Source organism: Gadus morhua, chromosome 11 (assembly GCF_902167405.1).
Source record: "Gadus morhua chromosome 11, gadMor3.0, whole genome shotgun sequence".
Taxonomy (NCBI): domain Eukaryota; kingdom Metazoa; phylum Chordata; class Actinopteri; order Gadiformes; family Gadidae; genus Gadus; species Gadus morhua.
The window spans coordinates 9,945,173-9,967,382 of NC_044058.1; the positions used below are offsets into that span (position 1 = coordinate 9,945,173).

The 22,210-nt window shown below is 43.1% G+C and overlaps 1 protein-coding gene across 1 annotated transcript in view; it reads left to right on the forward strand.

Annotated features, from left to right (window-relative positions):
• The first annotated feature begins 692 nt into the window (after nucleotides 1-692).
• The window catches only part of sv2a (synaptic vesicle glycoprotein 2A), a 41,597-nt gene continuing 20,079 nt past the window's right edge, over nucleotides 693-22,210 (forward strand). The window contains exons 1-2 of the mRNA XM_030371229.1: nucleotides 693-861; nucleotides 16,167-16,973. Coding sequence (XP_030227089.1) covers nucleotides 16,349-16,973 — 625 coding nt within the window. The 5' untranslated portion in view covers nucleotides 693-861; nucleotides 16,167-16,348. The remainder of the gene's footprint in view (nucleotides 862-16,166; nucleotides 16,974-22,210) is intronic.

Sequence of the window (22,210 nt, forward strand, 5' to 3'; positions counted from 1 at the left end):
TATGGTTGAAGCTCATTCAATTATTCCAAATGCCATTTTGGGGATTGTTTGTGCTGCTACGAAATCAAAATAATTATTTTTAGTAGGCCTAGTTTTAAAATAAACTCCCGTCGCTTTTACTTTTTTGCTATTTCCTAGAGCTCCATTTTAAATACCTTGGATTGACAGATGAGGTGGAATCGAAGAATCAATCTGGAATCATATGCTTTGATTGGTCAGAAATTAGAACGGCGTTGTCTAAAATTAAATTGGCGCAAACAGCGGCAGGCGCGGTCAGTATACCATAACATCTTAAATAAACCCCTTAAAATATGAACAAATATTACTGACTAAATAAATATTATTTGGCACGACAACTGAACTGACTCACGTGCCCGTGCAGAGAAAAAACAATTGGCCCTATGGACCATTAGCCTATTATACACGAGCCCAAACACGTATGGCGGCGTGAGAGGCATCTCGTGCATAGTTCATTGCACCAACCCATTTGGTGCATATGGTAAAGAAACACGCAACTCCATTCGGTGAGTGGAAATATAAATGGTTGTGTTTAAAAAGATTGACCGTTTTAGTATTTAGGCAATAAAGACGACCCCCGCCCACCCATGGACCTGCGCCCTACCCCTCTTGAAAGAGAGCGAATGGTGACGCGAGGAGAGCGGGGTGGGGGAGAGGGATGCTCCAAGGATGGCGTCGTGTGCGTGGGAGTGGGGGGCGGTCTACGTCAGTGCAGATCACCGGGCTACACATTTTACACAAGGTGCCGGGCCAGTTGGAACCCAAGCCGGATTTTACATCTTCATTCTTACCAATCGCGCCACTCGCTTCCACAAACAAGCTAATTAACCTCTCCGTTTGAAGGTAAGATAGAAATGGGTTGTGCGCCGTTTCATTTGGATAATATTCCATTATAACTCTCTTTTACTTTCTGTCAATGCCCTGTCGCGGTGACAGATGTGAAGGTTGTTAAGGTTTCCCCCCCGCTTTTTAATGTTACTTACACCTAACTATAAGCTGACGACTCTACGTATTTCAGAGACACATCTTAATAAATTAATGTGAATTATTAACCTAGGCAGCGAAATGCAATTTTTTACTATGGTTTTCAGTAGGCAAGACAGTCTTGGGTTGTTTCCAATCACATCCACAGTCATTTGGCATCTTGCCACTTAAAAACATATTTTGTCTTAATTGTTATCATAGAAATAATGAGCCGATGCAGTCTGCCATTTTACTCCATTTTGTCTATTTGGTTATTCTGTTTTGGATAGGCCTATAGACGATTTCTTGATGAAGTCATATGCAAATCTATAGCCAACCTGTCCTCAAACATCACAACATAATATCGAACGCAAATGATCTTATTTTCGGATTTAATCTAGCTTTAGAAGGGTTTCATTGTGTGATATCTCGATCTCGACCATCATGGCCCGTCCATGTAGCAGCGTGTCCTCGACGCGTCGTGCCGCTAAATGACCTTGTCGAACCCCCCCGCAGCTGTAGATGTGGACGGACGGACCTCGTTCTCCCTCCATAGAGACACACACACTACATCAACGCATTCATGTCCTGGTCTCCTTTTGTGGTTCTTCGAAAACAGCTTCGTTATTTGAGTTGTTTTGAACGTAACATTGTTGGGTCTTTTGAGAGGCCTATGCATGAATGAATATAAGGGTTGTTTTTGCTCCTGTCCGTTGGAGGTAGAGGAAGGCAGTGGTTGCCAGCAACATTTAGGGGCTTTCAGACCTAGGCCTTCATCGTAGGCCGTTTTTCTACCAAGCAAATCAGTTGTGCTGCATTAGGGCAATTGCTCGCTCAGACAGACACATCAATGGTTTTGGAATTAATAAACGTGCTATATTGTCGTGATCGTGGCAAAGATGTGATTATAGCATCCATCAGTGTTATATTAACGGTTTGACCGATTTTTGCTGTACGAATTACTGTACTAGCTGTCTAATAAGACAACCCGCAAGCCTGAAATATGCAGGAGTGCCCTTTAGTGTGGAATGGTTCTGGAAAGATCCTAAAGGGTGGCATTCATGTTTCATTTTTAAAACCCTTATTCCCGTCAACCCAATAATGTATTCTCATTTCTAAAGCTGCAGTAGTTAATTGATATACAGAAATATTCCATTCCAAAGTTTCACAGCTAGGGCCACTCCTACAAATCTGTATGAGTAGCTCAAAGAGAAATAGTGTATCCCATGTACGTACATGCAATTCAAGGCTACTACTACTTACAGTAGAGTGTGAGTTAGTGTGTCCACGTAAGGGTCTACTTGATTTACAGTAGATTGAAATACATAGAAATATGTTTTCTTGACTACCAGGTGAAAGGTTCTGGGTTCAAACCCCAATAAACATAAGTCTACCAATAGGCATTCTTGAGCATTGCTCATTGATGACATATCTAAATCAAAGTTACTGCATAAAATAGTAAGTTAAATTACTAAAGTGTTAAGGTAATAGTAGAAACCTTTGGCTTCATCTTCCTGGTTTAACTAACATCTAATGTTCTATCAAGAATATGTTACTACTAACAGGCTATGGTTGTTAGTAGGCCTACACCATGAATACCGCTGAACATTATATTATGATTCTTGACCATCATCAGTTAGGGCTGTGCGATAAGGACAATATCTTCTATCACAATATGGGTCATTTCCTATTTTGATAACGATATATCACGACATAGTACATTTTCTGAAAATTTTGTGCAAGAATGGCATGTGGTTATTTGAGTCATTAACTCATGACTACTTTTGAAAAATCGTTTCACGAAAATATAAATTAAAGGGACTCTCTCTTTTGTCCTTTAATATTAAGATAACTTTGAGCAGAACTGTCACACATGAGAAATATGTTAAGTAAAAATGCCAAATTGGAGTAACTCATCAACGGGTCCGATGTTAAGTGTAGATGAACCAACCGTTTCAGCGTGTTACAACCCACGGCAACATTTTTTAATTTTTTTTGGTGCCGTCATTGTGAATGAGCGTCACAATGCTGCATTATGCTCACTCAAACAGGGACATCAAAATATACCGCTACACAATACACATCCACACACACCGTAGTGACGCCCAACTTAATGTCCTTCCAGAATGAGCTCCATATATCCGCACACTAAAGACTCTTATAAACTTGTTTCAGATTTGCCTTTCTTTTTTCATCACTTCCCTTGAAAGATAATCGCATTTTTGACTCTAGTTCTTGTCTCAGAATGCTGCGGGGACGTTCTTTATGTGTGACTTTCCTCCGTGTATGTTTTTGTATTCGTCCAGCACGTAGTGAACGTATAGCCGGATCAGAATGACGTAAAATACTGCCTCAAATAAAATAGGGATAGGAACGACAGAGGGAAATATCTATTGATACACATTTTTCTCCCGTCCCCGATATACATCGTCATATAGAGCTGCCCTACGATCAGTGCAACTTTTAAAACTAGGATAGCTCATAAACCGTGAACAAACACACATACACATTTATAATTTCCTGCTCATTCCTTGTGCAGATTATCTTGTGTGCTGAGATGAACTCTGTCATAGGTTATAACAGAGCTCTCTGCATTAGCATACAGACAAAACTAGACTTCATCAGGGTATATCACAGGTTCATCATTCATTCTTGGTGGATTCATATTGTTTTTAGAAACCTTACCTTTTGAAGCCATCCAATTTTGATTGTATGGGCTTTTGCTTTGGATTGAAGTGTTAAATTACTAAAAGTAAATGTAACACATCTACTAGTTGCTAGGGCTGCTCGATTATGGAAAAATCATAATCACGATTATTTTGGTCAATATTGAAATCACAATTATTCAAACGATTTATTTTGAGTTTGAAAACTTGATTTATTTATTCAGCATGTCTCCCAAAAAACACTTTGTAAATGAGAACTTTGAAATTTCGCCTAAAAAAAAGAACACAAAATGGTCAAAAAGAAAATGCTAAATTAATGTACAGATATGTATCCGGCTGTTGTTTCTCTACAACATTTCTAACTGAAATATTGAAAACCATTAGTTTTGTGATTGTTTGACGCTAAAATCAAAATTGTGATCAATTCGATTAATCGCCCATCCCTACCAGTGGCACATCTTTTGCTGTCTGAAAAGACCATGCAGCTTTATGTAGGATGTGCATCCGGGAGTTTCTTTGGTTTCAAATTTGGTTTGACCAATCATGTTGCTGGAAGTAGGGCTGGGCGATATGGGCCAAAATGAATATCTCGATATTTTCTTACTATATCTCGATACACGATATATATCTCGATATATTTGGAATCTCCTCTAGAGCAGATCATAAATGCTCGATTCAACCATGTCTGGCATAATGTTACGTCAGTAATAATTATAGTATTCCTGAAATATAAGTCTGCATGTAGATTACATGAAACAACATATTGTTTAAACTCATTAGTGCTTTCTATTGGAACAATTTAGAACTTGCACATAAGAAAAGGGAAATCACAGCAAGTTAGATTTACCAACACAGCATTTATTCAAACCATTAATTATTTATTAACTGTTTGCATAATAATTATTATACATACACTGCCAGACGACGGATCCAATGCTATTCTTTTTCAAAACCAAATCCTCAGTTCCATCCTTTTTCCTCTCTCTCGCTGTTCACACTCACCGGTCGGAGGTACACACACCTACAGCAGCGCGCCGTCCAGACTACGTCACACACGCGCGTCCATGAGAATCTCGTGGACTCGCAAAGGGCGGGGGGAGTGAGTGTGTTTGTGCCATTGCATGTCTTTATCTTTTGTGGAAGAGGGAGAGACGTCGGAGGACCCGACGCAGTCTATTCATAATATTGCAATGACCACGGAAGAGGCAGTGAATGAAGCATTGATTAGACAGAGATTTATTAGATGGGCCTACCTAATAAACCGTTGGATCACACAAGACCGGAAACCATAGCAGCGCCGGTAAACAAACCCCGAGAAGCCCAATCCCTATGAGCTCCCCACACTACGGTCATCCGGAGGCGAACAGAGCTTTTGGCCGTGATATTATACAATTATATACAATTATATACTATTATATATAGAGCTCCGGGAGTCGCAAACGGCAACAATCACTTTCTCCTCCATGCTGCAGTTCACCCCGGACTGCACTGCACTGAGTTTGACGGTTGAACGCTGATTGGCTGTTTACGTTACACATGTCACTCAGTGGCCACGCTGTTGGACGCTGATTGGCTGTCATCACGAGAAATTGAAATACATTTCAACTCGAGCGAATTTGTTGCGCCACAAATCCTCGTGAACGCGCTCGCCTGTGCATGGCGAAAGTGTGGCGCGACAGATCAAAACTTGTTGCCGGTTTTCTCTCGCGAAGAATTCGCCCGATACGCGTCTACGTTCACTTTATATGGGATTTTGTCGCCCCGTCGCGTTTGGTGTGAACGCACAACGAGTATGCCGGTGGCGGCACAAAGAAACAGATTACGTGCCAATTTGTATTCGATGTTCGCGACAGGGGCATTTTATACATCCCCTGGAGAACATCTCGCGATACATCGCATATATTCGATATATCGCCCAGCCCTAGCTGGAAGCATCGCTCGCTGCGTGATTGGTGATAGCCACAACAGTAGTTAACTTAAAAAAAAAAGTCTTAAAAGATCTCCAATCAAACCCGTGTTGGCAGGCCACTGCAGATATAATAACTCTCCTGCAAGCTTCATCAATGAGTTTTCCACGGTACAATATCTCTGTCACGAATCTGAAAACAACAGGCCACGTTGGCCCTTGCAATTTCTGGTTTCCAGCCCAGGCTGCATGCCTCCTCCACCCAGAAGTTATGCCATAACATACGAGGACTGCTGGATCCCAGATTAGTGTAGACTATATCCATGGTTCCGTCTGATGTATGCTCTAATGACTAATCAATGGCGCTCCTCTGTACACTGCCGAGAGAGGATCAGTGGAATCATTGATTATTGTCGAGCACCCCTCCAAACTTTTGAGTGGTAAACGCTTTGGTTTGCCTGGCTGCACACAGCGGAGACTGGCAAGAATGTGCAAACATTCTAATGCAGAGTTTTAAGCTAGGTTTTAGATCATAGATACAATTACAAACACAGTTAATTTGTAAACCATTATACATTTATACGGAGCTTGGTGACCTTGTAATGCCTCAAACTTCAGGAAAGTGTGTTAATTAGGATAGAGGAATTCTATGGAATAATTACTAGGTCATATGTCATTGGTAAAAAATGTCTAAAATGTGCCCATTTCTAATTAGGCAACATGTAATGTAGGATGTGTAAAACAGGGAGTAGTCCTTGCCCCCAGGGGGGCAAGGGCTACACCATCCATGTATGATGGATACAGAACCTGTTCCCATACCAGTGCTACCACACAGAACCAGACCATTGCACATGTCATGAGCTTGTTCAGCCTCCTCTTCAGTTTTCCCCTCACTGACTTTGCTGTGTGTGACCAGAGCCAAGATGGATGCCAAGGGGCTGACGTCACTGTGTGTTTGACATGGTGTTGCTAGCCGGCTTGGTGCTATTGGGAGGACAGAGACGGTGTGTGTGTGTGTGTGTGTGTGTGTGTGTGTGTGTGTGTGTGTGTGTGTGTGTGTGTGTGTGTGTGTGTGTGTGTTTGTGTGTGTATGTGTGTGTGTGTGTGTGTGCGTGCGTGCCCGTGCACACACACACACACACACACACACACACACACACACACACAAAAAGCCCTCACAGGGGAACGATGACGCTACTCATGTAGGGTTGAGCTTCCCCCCAGGGGATTCCTGTCTGCACGACACCAGTGTCTATGTGGGCCGTGGGCGGGGCTGTGGCATTACAAGCCTCAGGAGCAATACCGTGGCTCTCTCACCGTGGCTGTGGGCAGGTGTGTTTGGACAAAGGGCAGTCGCAGCGCTGATATTTCACTGTAGACGGGGCCTGCATTAATCTCGAAGTGGATTATGATCTAGACTATTATTCAGTTAACATGAAGTTGATGGAATAATGTTGTGTTAGATATTGTGAAATGCAACACAGATTGTAGCATGCATGTATGAGTGTTAAAGAATATGATTGTCACTTGGGAGTTTTCTCAAATCATATCTGGGGGTCTTAACAAATATTTCGTTATTATTTTAATTAATATATAAAATAAAATACATGATCTTCATGAGGCTCACCACTCCTCCACCTTTTCCAAATGCCAGAAAAATTATAATAATCTCAAAATATGTTAGCCTAATCAAGTCCCCTTTGGCTCAGTTTGTTTGTTTTGCCTTTGTTCAGTTCAACGCTAGGCCTACTCCCTGTGTCAACAATCTACAGCAATTACACCACAGTTCTTTTTCTCGCTTGCCCCATTGTATTGCTCCGGGCACTGCTTGGCCGCCGCCCGTGTCCCTGCGGCTTGGAAAGCAGACCTGAAATATTTTTGAACTGGTCATGCAGGATGCAAGCAAAAACCCAGACCAAAGCAGCCTCCGAAAGAGAAATGGTGAGCTTGGAACAATAATCAAGGATGAATAAAGTATATAATAAATAGATCTGCAATTCACTATAGCTTTATTGGTACACACAGTGTGATGCATTTAGTAGTTGTGTGTTACAGTGTGCTAAATGAGTTTAGCGTATTGTAGTTTACGTTACGTGCAGAAGAGCAGGTAGGTTGGTAAGTAAATAGATTGTGTGGTGGAAATTCCACTTAAGATGATAAGCAAACATGTTTGAAGCGCTGAAGATAGCCCCTAACAGTGGGCACACTCCAGTATTGAAGTACAGAAACCCCTATCCCTCATGTCCGACACACAGTGCAAGAAAATATATATCACTGAAACACATCTCTGAGAGGAGTGTTAGGTGTGCGTGTGACAGTGCACGTGTGTATGTATGTGTCTCATGTGTGCACAGCGTGTGTGAGTAAGTGTGAGTGAGACGTGTGATGCGTGGCGCTGGTGGATATATTCAGTGACAGCTGAAGTTGCTAATCAGATGCTGGTTCAAATAAATGCATTAGCTTTCCTTGATCTTTTTATCTCTTCTATTGACATCACCTTTCTATTTTAGAGCTGCAGCATATACATTTAAGAAAAAGGCAATAGGAAGCTTATTCACTGAATCTTACTAATCATCCCTGACCTATAAGTCCTACTTTTCTGTATGATTGATATCAGTTTTTTTTTTTTATTGATAGCTCTAAATGACCAAAATAAATGAAATCAAAATCGGGATGAATCTGTCCCATTTTTTGTCGCAGGACTAGAGGTGGTTCCCTGATGCAAAGAACTGCTCAATGCATGGATAATCACAGGTCCCACCATCCCCCCTCTGCTCTTTGTACAGCTGCGCTCAGCACTGTCTTTTGTGTTGCGTGCATCAGTGTTTGAACCACAGTATTCTCACCTACCTTAAGGGCTGGGCGATTAATCAAATTTTGATCACGATTTCTATTTTAGCGTCAAACGATCTCAAAACTAATATAATTGAATTCTACGTTTTTTTAAAATAATTTTATAGATTTGAATTTTTTCTTTTTGACCATTTTGTGTATTTTTTTAAGGTGAAATTTCAAAGTTCTCAGTTTCAAAGTCTTTTTTGGGAGTGAGATGCTGAATAAATACACCATGTTTCAAACTTCAAAAATAATCGTTTGAATAATCGATATTGATATTTCAATAATCTTAATTATGATATTTTCCATAATCGAGCAGCCCTACCTTCCCTGTGTGTCTATAACAGCGGCGTCCAACGCTGAAGTGAATGGTAGAGGCGTAGAAAGGCAGGAGATGGCTACAGCAGAGTGCATGAGAGCGCCCCTTCCCCCATGTATCCCCTGAACTGACTGAGGTGGAAAGTTACAGACTTTCGAATCTAGCAGTGCCGTAAGTGGATTGGCGGTAGATAGTGCTTTATCTAAGTAGATGCTATAGATAAATACTAATGTAACCATTTTTAAAGATGTTGTTGGTTACATTTGATAGTATTAAAGAGAGAGAAAGCAGCAAGGAGCGACAAATGGCATGATTTTGAAACTAAAAACCTAAAAATCCTCCCCGTCCTTTCTGCTCCATCCATTGTTATGTTTCTCTACCATTGAGAAGTGTTGACAGGCCAGATGGATTCCCTGACCCACCCTGGAAGACATGCCCTATCTGATCAGAAATTTGAAATCTAAATGGGCTCATACAGAGACAGGCACGCTCCACTCAAAACCAATATTCTGACAGCGAATCTCTCATCAATAGCTGATGGACGACTTTTGATGGATGGATGCCATTTTTAACAAATTACACCCACATAATTGCTCTTAGATCTCACCTACAACACCTTTAATGTTTGTAACATGTTTTGTTTTGGGGTATTTTAATTGCTGACTGCTACCTTTGAATTTATATCATAATCTATTCTATTCCAATTTGATTACAGATCGATTCTATTCTTTGAGACTGGATGGGGAGACATATTTTTGCCTTCTTGAAATACCGAACCATGTCTATTTCCTCATGATGTTAGTGATATGTCACGACATTCTGCTGTCTGATTGGCTGGCTGTCTCCCTGTCCGGGTGGCTCTGGCTACCAGCCAATCGGTGGACAAAAAAGAAAATCAGGGATTCTGTCTCTGGCATAACTCATCACAGGGACCCTTGCCAGATGGCAAAGAAATCCTGGGATCAGCCAGATAGTTTACAATATCTACACACACTGTTAGTGTCTCTATATTAGTGTCTTACACTAACTTGTCTGTTGGCTTCAAGTTAATCAAGTGTGCTTCTGGTCTGAATGCGTATTTTATGCCAGGATACTGATAGGGTATCTGCGTTATACACCAAACTTTAAACCATTTATTCTGAGTATATGGGCTCATGGGTCGGTGAATATGCTAGTAACTCATTATCTTTTTTAATTTGGCTTTTTTTAAGTTGCTTTTATCCAAAGTGATTTGCTGTGCTGCAAGTTTCTAAAAGCTGGAATGAGTGCAGAGTAGCTATGGGATCCAAAAGGTGAATATATATATATATATATATATATATATATATATATTTGTTGTGCATAGGCTACTAGTTACATCTCAGAGATACAGGGATAGTTAAACTCAACAAAGTTTTTTCTTGATTCATCAGAGGAGTTAAAAACAACCAAGGATACAAGTCTGTTGGATTTGCTTCTTTGTTTATTAAATAGGCTGTCTCTCGACCAAACACATCTCAATCACGCTCTTTTAACTTATTTTGAATCCACTTAGTCAGGAGAATCCTCCCTTTTGACTCCATTAAACTACCTTATCCCCATTTTTACATTGTAAAATCACCTTAATTCGGTCCCCTGAATAATCCCCACACAGTGTTTTCAGCCATGACTATCCTTTAAGGAAACAGATTATATAACCGTAAAATACCCTGGGTTTACCGAAGATGATGAAGAATATCCAATGGGTTACTCTGTGCTGCTGAATCACTCGCCTCCATCTGTCAATCTGATGGCCTGTGTCCAACACTCCCATGATGGGAATCCATTCAGGCTCATTTCTATTCATAGGACCTGCAGCTGAGGCTGTTTTTCTGATCGCAGGCAGTCAGCACTCTATGGATGCTATCAGTGATTCAATCACATTGGTATTTAACTGTGTACAATCTTGACAGTTTCTGTTGAAGGACTTCTCCTTCAATGAGGCAAACTCTCTTCTCTCCTGTTGAAGGGCTATTATGGTGCATCATTAAGAAGTATCATGTCTCTCTTTAATAAAGGAAAATAGTGTTCAGGACAATCAAACCAACCGTGTCACCTGGCTATAACCGTGTCACCTGGCACAAAAACCTCCATTACCAATATCATTTTTCGAAATGACTTTGCTCTGCTGATTCTGCCTAAGATCATTTAGGGTGAGGGCGCTCTTATCAAAAATGTAAACAATAATTGTTAAAATGGTTTATTCACCCAGAATTGTATGGTCCTTTAAATACTTTCAATAGCGGTGTGTTTTTAATAAGTGCACTAAAGAAAGGAGAAACTGGGAACTAACAGTGTGCGGAAACAACCAACAACCTGAGCATGGCTGCCACCCATCTGTCTTCGCCTGACCAATGGGACATCAGTGGCAAACAGGCCAGACTAAGGCAGCCAAGCCCAGATCAACGAGCATGGAGTGGTATAGTGCATAGACATCCATCTACGACTCCATGGTATCTGTGAGACTACTCTGGCCTAAGTTAGAGATCCGTTTCCAATGTGTTGGAAATTTAATTGGCTCCGACCAGCTATACTTTCTAAATTCTTGGCAAAGGAACTGTTAACTTTGTACTTTGTAGTCTGAATTTTTTTCCCTGTTTGAGGACAGATGGACTGTAAGAACAATTAATTTCAGCCAAAACCGGCTGCATACACATGCTAGGTTTTCTTTCCCAACTTCAAGGCACCATTTCTGTTTTGCCTTTGTTCTTTCTTAGGCATGCTGCTAACCTACACTATTTTCCCTGCTGTATATGTGTATGTGTGTGTGTGTGTGTGTGTGTGTGTGTGTGTGTGTGTGTGTGTGTGTGTGTGTGTGTGTGTGTGTGTGTGTGTGTGTGTGTGTGTGTGTGTTTTCATCACTGACAGAATTTTGACAGAAATGAATTATTCCCTCCCCTGCAAACGTATTATCTGTTTGCACTTCATTTATGATGTCCTAAATAACAAAACCCTCTGTTTCCAATGAAAGCTTTACATATTCATCTTGGAACATTTTCATTGGTTTCATCTTGGGAAATTGCATGCAGTTAGCCCATGGGGATTGCCGTTCTATGTTGATAACTATTCATTTAGAACTCTGATGATTATCCCAGCCCAGCTGGTTACTCCAACCACTTCCTTCTAGGCTAGTAATGACCTTAACCAAGGTGATCTAGCCAAGTTATAATCCTTGCCAATTGAAATCCTAACCATATTATTAACATGAACAAATTAGATAACCCTGCCCTATTCTAAACAACCTTAAGAATCAAACCTAGCTATAGCCACACTCTAGTTAATCCAGGACTAATCTCATGATCGGTATCATATTTTAATTATTAAAAGTATTGCTTTCATTAAACCATCCATGGCCCCTTGACCAATCAATTGTGGGAGCACCGGAGTTGGTTACCCGAGTGCATTGAACTGCTCAAAGCAGGGAAAACGCTATGCAATTTGGAAGTGCCACTTCTCTTTCATGTGTGTGTGTGTGCGTGCAACACGCTGACTACGGGGGTTTGTGTGCCTCAGCTTCCTCTCTGCTGTTCATCAGCAGACATTGGAGACGACCTACTGTCATCTGGATCTCCAGCTGGGGATTGGCTGATCGCTCCATAACGACCGCCAATCAAGCATCAGGTTGGCCCCAGAGTGGGGCTGAAACATGAGTGGGTTAAGAGGACAGCCTAAACCTAATTGTGGGTTTTGTTTTTTATTCATCCAGGAGGGGCTGAAAATTGTGTTTTAATTGTGACTTGTTGGCAAACTAACCTAACACTAGTCTCGCAAATCATTTAGAATAATCTTAAATCTGATGGGGTGTTAAACCTTCTTCTTTCGCTTCATATTTGATTCAACCATCATGTTGCTGGAGGCAGGGATCTGTAAGCGCATAATAACTCTTGGACGTCTCCAGAACTTTCAAAACAAGTACAGAGTTGAAACGGTGGTTATATCGGCCTGGGTCGGCAGAAAGAAAAGTATCTACGCGAGGTAAGCCCCTCGCTCTTAGTGTGGGTAAAGGCTTGAGATTTGCGTGTCAAACTCGCGCTATTAACGCAAATTGGAAATTCGCTGGGCTTTCGGTGTGACTTTTAGGTTTCAAATCAACACTGTGTAGACCGTCCTCTTTATAAAATCCCCTTCTCACAGATTCATCCACTCGCGCAAAGGAGTTTCTCTTTGGTAGAAAATCTCGATGACAAAACAGAAGGAAAGCTTTAATCTCTGCCCATGCAGTTTCTTGGCTGGATCCAAACCCGGAACAAACCAACTGGTGAACTTTACACATCACTTTGCATCATAGTCCATGAGGATCTCAGAAAGGTCTGGCTGGAGAGTCTTGCTCCCAAGACGCTCGCTGCGGTTAACGTATTACACTTATTTGCATTGAATTGTTTGACTTGAAAGAGCAGATAAGCGTAGTCCCTTTTATACAATAAACATACATTGTAAGGATGTACAGACAAGGCTCACAACTGTGCCTTGTGTGCCTAAGGGGTTACAGTGAACTTTTCATACCTTAATCTCTTTGGAAATCAATGCTAACATCCTCCTCCATGCTCTGTGAAGAGGGGGCGAAGTGTTCAGGGCCGCAAGGCCTTATGGGAGGATTCCTCTTCCTCAAACAGGATTATCCTTCCCTGCACAAGTTTGTTCACTTAAAATAACGACACTACCACCAAGTCTTCATTATATCCGTATGAGGTTTTTGTTTTAAATACCATCACTGTCCTTTAAAGCACCAGCAAGGTCAGTTGAGGTGCTCTGGTCTTGTCTTACCTGCGTTTACCCTGGTGTCTTTCTTTTGGTATGGATTACAAGGCGTGTGGATGTATTGATTGGTAAACTGCCACTTAAATAACAGTATACTATAATATGGCAGGAGTTTCTTGTCTCTAATCTCATCCATCCTTTCTCTACCTTTAATCCTCTCTTGCCTTGGTTTAAATCTCCTCTCACCTCCATTCTTCTCTTCCCTTCATTCGCCTTCTCCTTTCCTCTCCCCGGATCTCATTGTATATTCTCTTGCTCACCTTCTTCTCTCCTCTGCCAGTTCCAACCCTCCCATTTTCTCCTCTCCTCTGCTCTTCTCTCCTCTCTTATCATGTACGTTGGATCTTTGGCAAAATGATAGATGGCTTCTAGATAGCAAAGATCATACTGAAAGCTTGGCCAAATATTGCTTAATTCTCAAGGAAAAAAGATGTAAGACATAAACACATACAATTATGTATTTGATCTTTATGTTTCATGGCCTTTGGCTCAGGCTAAGACAACAACATTTGAGTGCCTGAAGAGAAACATTTTCTAGCCATGGAATCCAGCCTCAATGGACAAGAAATGACAGAGATGTGTGATTCCGGCCATAATCCACTTGGGCCACTGAGCTCAATTGAGGACTCATGGCTGGCTAAGCACTGCACCACATTCAGTCGTAAGGCAGCTAACCCGAGCGGTAATGCTCACCCTTCTCCCAGGATTGTATTGTACTAGATATGCTATGCGTTTGTCCATTTGGAATATTGACGTTGATATATATGTTGAGATAAAGTGAAAGTGGCTGATGATGGATACTTTATGAACGTATCCATCATCAGCTGTGCGCTACCTTGTTATCCCCTCATTTGTAAGTTGCAGTGCCTAGGTTTTACTAACTAAGAGCTGACTGCAAATTAGAATTAGAATACCTTTATTGTCACTGTACACATGTACGATGAGATTAAAACAGCCATTTCCAAGCAGTGCAAAAATACATATATACAATACAAACACATAAACACAGGACATGAAGAGATAAAAAAGGGAGGTAGGGTGTGCAGTCCTGAGGAGCGTGTACATTGCAAATAAATAATAAATACGGTACTATGCAGTGTAAGATATGTATATATTGCACATTATATATTATTATATTATATTATATATATATATGTATATATAGCCCATCTAGTGTTTAATATAATATATTGCACATAAGTGGTATGAGTCCGGGGGTTGGGGTGGTTGAACTAGGAGTGCTTCATGTGAGAGTTCAGGGAGGTTATTGCTTTTGGGAAGAAGCTGTTCTTGAATCTATTTGCTTTAGTCCTAATGCACCTGTAGCGCCTGAGGGCAACAGTTCAAGAAGTTCAAAGCCAGGGTGGGACCTGTCCTTGGTGATAGTTATTGCTCTGTTTAGGCAGCGGGAGGTGTAAATGTCCATCAGGGAGGGGAGAGGGCAGCCAATGATCTTCTGTGCTGCCTTCACAACTCTGTGGAGCTTCGCCCTGTCTGCAGCGGTGCAGCTGCCGTACCCGATTGTATCGCAGTATGTCAACAGGCTCTCGATGGACGAGCGGTAGAAGGTCCGCAGTAGGTCGGAGTTTAGGTTGTACTTCCTGAGGACTCTCAGGAAGTGTAGCTGCTGCTGAGCCTTCTCACAGACTGCCTTGATGTTCTCTGACCACGAGATGTTGTCGGAGATGAGGACGCCAAGAAACCTGAGGGTGTGGACCCTCTCCACACACTCGCCGTTGATGTAAAGGGGGGGAGGGTCGGTGCAGTGCTTCCTGAAGTCGACGATGATCTCACTGGTCTCCTTGGTGTTCAGAGCGAGGTTATTCTCTGAACCCCAGGCTGTCTAATTCAGGACCTCCTCTCTGTAGGCTGCCTCATCACCCTTAGAGATGAGTCCGACCACCGTAGTGTCGTCTGCGAATTTGACGATGAGATTGTCGTTGTGTGCCGGACTGCAGTCGTGGGTGTAGAGGCAGTACAGGAGGGGGCTCAGCACACAGCCCTGTGGGGAGCCGATGCTCAGGGTGCGGGTGAAGGAGAGGTGGGGGCCAAGTCTCACAGTTTGGGGTCGGTTTGTTAAAAAGTCCAAGTTTATCCAGGCACATGTCAGAGGGGGAAGGCCGAGAGTGTCCAGTTTAGTGATGAGTCTGTCCGGGATTACGGTGTTGAAGGCTGAACTGTAGTCCGCAAAGAGCATCCGAGCGTTGCTCTTCTGCTGCTCCAGGTGGTTCAGTGCAGATTGGGGAGCTACGGAAATGGCGTCTTCTGTGGATCTGTTCGCTCGGTATGCAAACTGGTGAGGCCTAAAAAAAATATATGTTTGGTCCCTGTTGGTTATCAGTTGAGGTCATGGGTAGGTAGGGAATTTTTTTTTATTTTTTTTTTTTTTTTTTTCCAGCGGCAGCGAATGATAGGTAGGTTGTTTTCCTTTAAAAACAAGAAAATTCACTCATCCTTGTATAGAATGAAGGCTGGTGATGCTAGACTTCTTCGGCACTGGGATTATTGTGGATGATTTTAGGCACGGCGGGATGACTGCCTGGGCCAGGGAGAGATTGAATTGAAGATCCTGGTGAAGGTGGGGGCGAGCTCGGAGGCGCACCCTCTGAGCACCTTGCCAGGTACTCCATGCTAATGATAACATGCAAATAAACCAACCCTGAATCCTTATGTTGATCCGCAGGTCTCCATACCAGAGAGTCCCCCCGGTCCAACAGCCCGGCATCAGCTCTACGGCAGGCACCACGTCCGAGACCCCCGCCCACTCCGCCCTAGAGCTCCTCCACACTCCCATGCTCTCGGGCCGCTCCTGATCCACCACCTCCCGTTCTTCTCAGCAACAGACCACCCCCCCCCCCCCCCAAGATGGAGGACGACGGGCGCTACCGGGACGGCCGCTCGGACTTCATCCGCGGCGCCAAGGATATCGCCAAGGTGGCCAAGAAGCAGGTTGGCAAGAAGATGGGCCGTGGCGCCGACAAGATGGCCGACGAGTACACCAAGCGCTCGTACAAGCGCTTTGAGGAGGAGGATGACGACGACGACTACGGCGGGGCGCCGGGCAATGACGCGGGCTACCACCGCAACGACAGCCGGGCGGCCAATGACGAGGACGAGGACGCCGCCGGCCACAGTGACTCCACCGAGGGCCACGACGAGGACGACGAGATCTACGAGGGCGAGTACCAGGGCATCCCGCGGGCTGACTCCGGGGGCAAGCCGGGCGGCGCCGATGGCCTGGGCGCCGGGCAGGCCCCCTTCAGGGACCTGTCGGCCTACGAGGCGGAGCGGCGGAAGGACCAGGAGGAGCTGGCGCAGCAGTACGAGACCATCCTGCAGGAGTGCGGCCACGGCAAGTTCCAGTGGACGCTGTACTTTGTGCTGGGCCTGGCGCTGATGGCGGACGGCGTGGAGATCTTCGTGGTGGGCTTCGTACTGCCCAGCGCCGAAAAGGATATGTGCCTGTCGGAGCCCAACAAGGGCATGCTGGGTAAGGCTTGGCGTTACTCCTCGCTTTTCTTCTCTGCTTCGCCTCTTCAGTGTTCGTGAAAACAACATTGGCATGGTTAACCCGAGGAGGGAGAATGGGGCTGAATGCGTGTCTCTGCCCCATCCATGTAAACCTGTGGGTTGTCACGAGGTAGCAGGGGCTCAGAGCTAGTGCTGGGGAATCCGGTAGTGTTTATTGTGACTCAGCAGCCTTTAGGACTAGTGAAGGAGGCTTAGTTGAACAGGCTACAACAGAATGCCCTCACTCAACTGCTAATTGGCGACAATCAGGACCATAATATCAAACCTGAAAACGATGTCATGCATGTATTGCATTTCTCAAGGTTACAACAAGGGCATTCATGATTCACTGTCAGGGCAGAAGAAAGCTAGTCACCCTCCCTTTTCAGAGCAACGCTTTGAGGGTTCTGCAACATGAAAGAGCCCTCTCGTATTGATGTCAATAATACAGCTGCAGCCCTCCTGTTCTTTTTCCTTACAGCCAGGAAATGGTGTTATACAAGTGTTAACAGTGCGACATAGTTTATTTTCAAAGCCTATTTCCCAGCGAATCACCTACTTGTCGCCAACGTTATTCTCGTAAAACCTTTAATGCAGAAAGGGAAAAGAAAGTCATTATAAAGCTGAATTTGCTAATCAGCAGAGCCCAGATGTTCGACGAATTTGGGAGAAATTGGCTTGCTGCGCTGGAGAGCTTAATCCTAACAAGACTTTTATTTTCTGCAACTGAAACTCTCCGCCTCTCTGGGGTGCGGTCTCTCTTTCTCTCTTTACCTCTCTTTCTCTTTTTCTCTCTATCTCCATCTCTGTCTCTCTCTATCTCTCTCTGTCTCTCTCTCTCTCACTCTCTCTTTCTCTCTTTGGACGGTGCTATTAGGAGGCATTCAAGGTTCAACAGCCCATGCATCTTTAATCGCCACTAGAATTTAGTACACAGCAATCCCAGGTCTACTTTATACGCTTTAGCTATAATACGATGGCTGGATCATGGTTTGAATAATATATGGTATGTGTGTATTATCCGCAGGCCTAGTGTCTAGTATCGTATCATTTCCACATAAAAATACAATTAATTTTGTTCTGTCTCTCTCTCTGTCTCTCTCTCCGTCTCTCTCTCTCTCTCTCTCTCTCTCTCTTTCTCTCCTCTCTCTCTCTCTCTCTCTCTCTCTCTCTCTCTCTCTCTCTCTCTCTCTCTTCCTCTCTCTCAGTGTCCCTCTCCCTCTCTCAGTGTGAGCCTCTGCCCACAGTGGGTGCACATCTGTGATTCTCTCTTGTTTCATGTGTTCTCTCCAGCAGGGAACACATGCATTTGACAGTTTGCTCCCCTCAGGTCTCCCTGTCCAATCAGATTCCTCGCTCAGCCTGTCATCCGCTATTGGTTGTCCAGCAAGGGCACCAGAAAACAGACGCTATGGGCCTGAATCACCTCGCGGCCATCTTGGTTCTTAATGTTAGCTGGATGAGGGAATACAGTATTCAACAATCAGTTCCTTTACTCAGTTAGCATTTATAACCAAGATGATCCCCAGTCTCCAAATATATTGCATTCATATATGAAGAAATTGGAAACGATAGGCTCATTTCATTACAGTGGGATTCTTCTAGCATCTCTGTCATCCTTTCAGTCAGTATTACAATAGTTAGCCTGATAATTATTGTTTCAAAATAAATGTCTAAATGGGAATCCAATAATGATAACATACTTATAAAGCATTATTCTTTTCAACTCTGTTATTGACATTCGTATAAAATAAATGATAATTAAGAATATTTATGTTTAAAAAAAAATACACAAAAAATACAAAAAATATATATACCAACATACCGTTAAGTTTGAATAGGTACAATACCTAGATACTGCATTTCTTCATCTTAGTTGTTACAAGGTTTTAACCTGCTAGTACTTATGTACTATTAAGTAATAAGTATCATGGGATTGGTAATGATTTAGCTCCTCAGATTGCATAATGCTTGTCTACAATACAATGCTATTGAGTTGATCATGTGATCGTTCTTCACATGATGTGAGTTTTACTTTAAATAAAAGGAATCTGATGTATTCCCAATGATGTAGTGGCAAAATAAGTATACTTCAGTGTAGAAAAAAAATCCAAATATCATCAAATATCACTATACATAATTATAAAATGTGGATCAGGTTCAATTAATTTCTGTTTTTGAGTAATGTTGTTTTTGTGGATTTTCAGAAATAAGTATTTGAAAATTGTGCCCCCTGTCTGGTTTGTCTAGGATGAAATAGAGTGGTTAACACCGAAATTTAGAATATTGGTCCTGTCTCGAGTATTTGGCTAATTTCAAATCACCCCTGCCTGCTTCACGATGGCTAGCTATGGGCATCCAAAAACACCCTAAACGTTCATTTTCAGAAATGTGAAACTCATCGATTGGTTAGTGGTGGTCGTTGATGTTCCTAATCAATTATCATAGCGAAATATAGTTTATGTCGTGTTTTATTTGGCATTTTGTAAATTGGCATTCTGTAAATGAAACGAAACCGGACCGGAGCCGGATACGGAAAGGGAGGATGGTTGTAGTCTTTTCGCTCGGTTCTCCGTATCAACAGTAGGGCTAGAACCGAGCGAAAAGACTATAACCACCCACTAACCCTTTCCCTTTCCGAGACAGGGCCAATATTCAGAATTTCGGTGTTAACCACTCTGTTTCATCCTAGACCAACCAGAAAGGGGGCTCAATGTTCAAAATACCGGAATTGTCCTTTAACTACACAAAAGAATGATTCATATAGAATTAATTCAGCGTAGTTCTCTGAGATAGGTTGCTATGGTTTTTCTCTGTCTCCTGCGCAACTCCTGGGACTGAACTAGTCTCAGCGGTCCCAGTTGACCGATGATCTTCAGTCAGCGTGTTTGGCTAGCAGCCATGCCATCAAGACGTGACATGTGTAGAATACACAGCACTTTATTACATTAGCAATTTCCCCTTTTGCCTTGCCCCCCCTCTGACTGGGGGACTGGGTGGGGTGGGGCCGAGGCCGGCCAAGCTTGGTGTTGAGGGTGTTGGTGATGCAGGGGGAGGGGTGTAACCAGCCCACTGTTTTTCCCCTCTCCCCCTGTTATACAACAGGCCTGACTCATGCTGAAGTGATTTTCTGTCACGGCTGCTCTGCTTCCCATGGGTCCTAGCACCCATCCTGGTTCCCTCCCTCCCTCCCTTCCTTCCTCCATCCCTCCGTCCTTACCTCCAACAGTCACTGTAAGACACTGCTGCGCTGAGCCTATCCTCTGCTGTAGCTGTTATTGTTTGTGTGTGTGGTTGTGTCTCTATGGGCGTGTCAATCTTTGTGCGTGTGTGTCTGTGTTTGTCTGTGTGTGTATGTGTGTGTGGGGGGAGGTGTCGATGTTGCTGTTCGGTTGTGTGTGCCTGTGTATCGTTGTGTCCCACTGAGTGTGTTTTTGTGTATGCTCTTTGCAGAGATTTACACCTGGAGATGTAAAAAAAGCAAAAAGAGTGGATGTGTGTCACTCTGCATGAAATCGTTTGCAAATCATCCATAGATGTATTCTGTCCTAACAGGAGCGGCAATGAGCCAAGTAGTGGAAGCAAAGACAGATAGAGTGCCGCGGCTCTACACAGCCAAGTCCATCCAAACACCACAGACTTTATTGATGTGTTTGATGGTGAATAAAACCCATTTACTTATACTCTGAGTGGACTGTTAATAGTCAGCGTGTTGCTGATATCCTAATGCGCACTCACTTAGTCTGCAGCAGGGAAGTGAGGAGATGTATAAGCAGGTTTGTCTGTGCGGGGGTGTATTTGTGTTCGCATGTGTGTGTGCATGACTGTGTGTGTGTATGTGTGTGTGTGTGTGTGTGTATGTGTGTGACTATGTGATTGTGTGTGTGCTTGTGTGTGCATGCATGCGTGTTTGTCATTGACTTGCCCTTGTTAGGAAGCTGCAGAGGTGGCAGCTGCAGTTGCAGTCTGGGGTGTGTTCCCCCTAAATTGCGAGAGAACGCCTGGTTGGGTGGTTTCTGCCTCGCAGTGCAGGGAGATGTGGGACGACCTGCTGCATCAGCAGAGACACTGCTTTGTCCTCCTGTCTTAATACTTTACACCGGCTCAGCCTGAGCCTTGGCCTAGTCTAGCGCTGTGAAATTATTTAATAAGAAGTCGTCCTTCATATCCGCTTTACAGTAATCCAAAAAATAAATAAAAATTAGAGGTCTTAAAAAGGTTGGGTACTTTTATGCAAATCCTGATAAAAACTGTATAAAATTACTAAGCGTGTAATCAGATGGCCATGGTGTTGATTGAATTTTATTTAAAATGTTCATATCATTTTATATAGTTTAATAAATATTTTGTTTTTTCTGTGGCCTTTACAGTTAGTGCTGCTATCGCTAACGCTACGATGAACAGTATGCTACAAAGAGCGGCTAATTTGCCTGAGTCCTCATCCTGCTGACCTTTTGCTGAACAGAAACATGCAGCTGCTGAGTGCTAGTAAGAAAAGAGCACAAGTGTGGGCGTCCGTGGGCCTGCGAGTACAATGGCAGTAGAGGAGAGATGGCGAGAGAGAGGAAGCAAGAGAGTGATAGAAGCTGTGTTGGTTGTGCTAAGTGGATCTATTTGTTTTACCTTAGTACCATGCATGGATATCATTTTCTTAAGGATCTCGTTAAAATTAATATTCAGCTTCAGTTCCAGTTCATTGGATGTTGACACAGTTCTATCATCGGTTATCACATTTCCAATTAAATGCTTTGTGTTTGTATGTTTAAAACATTTTAACGGACCAAACATTTCTGAGAAATCTAAATTAACAGGCCAAAGCATGCTCACAAAATAAAAGATTCCAACTTGTACTCTACAGGGACAAACTGATTTGATTTTAAATCAAGAAATTGCTCAAGCCAATCGTTTGAGTCCGGAGAAACTAAACAGTCAGAGTAGTGTTTCACAGCAATACGTAGTGACAGTCATTGGAAATGACAATTTGGTGAACCGTTTTTCCATCAGATTAGAAAAGCGGATTAGCAAAGGTATAGTTAAGTGTTAATTGTAAACGGGGATCTTGTCAGATCTGAGTAGCTAATCAACTGATTACAGACGTCCCTGCCTCGCTCAGAAAGCCCCATACTCAGGCAGAAAAACAGAAACCGGCTATTAATAGCAACTCTGCTGCCCTGCCCCCTCTTCAACACACACAAACACACATGTGTGCATGTACAC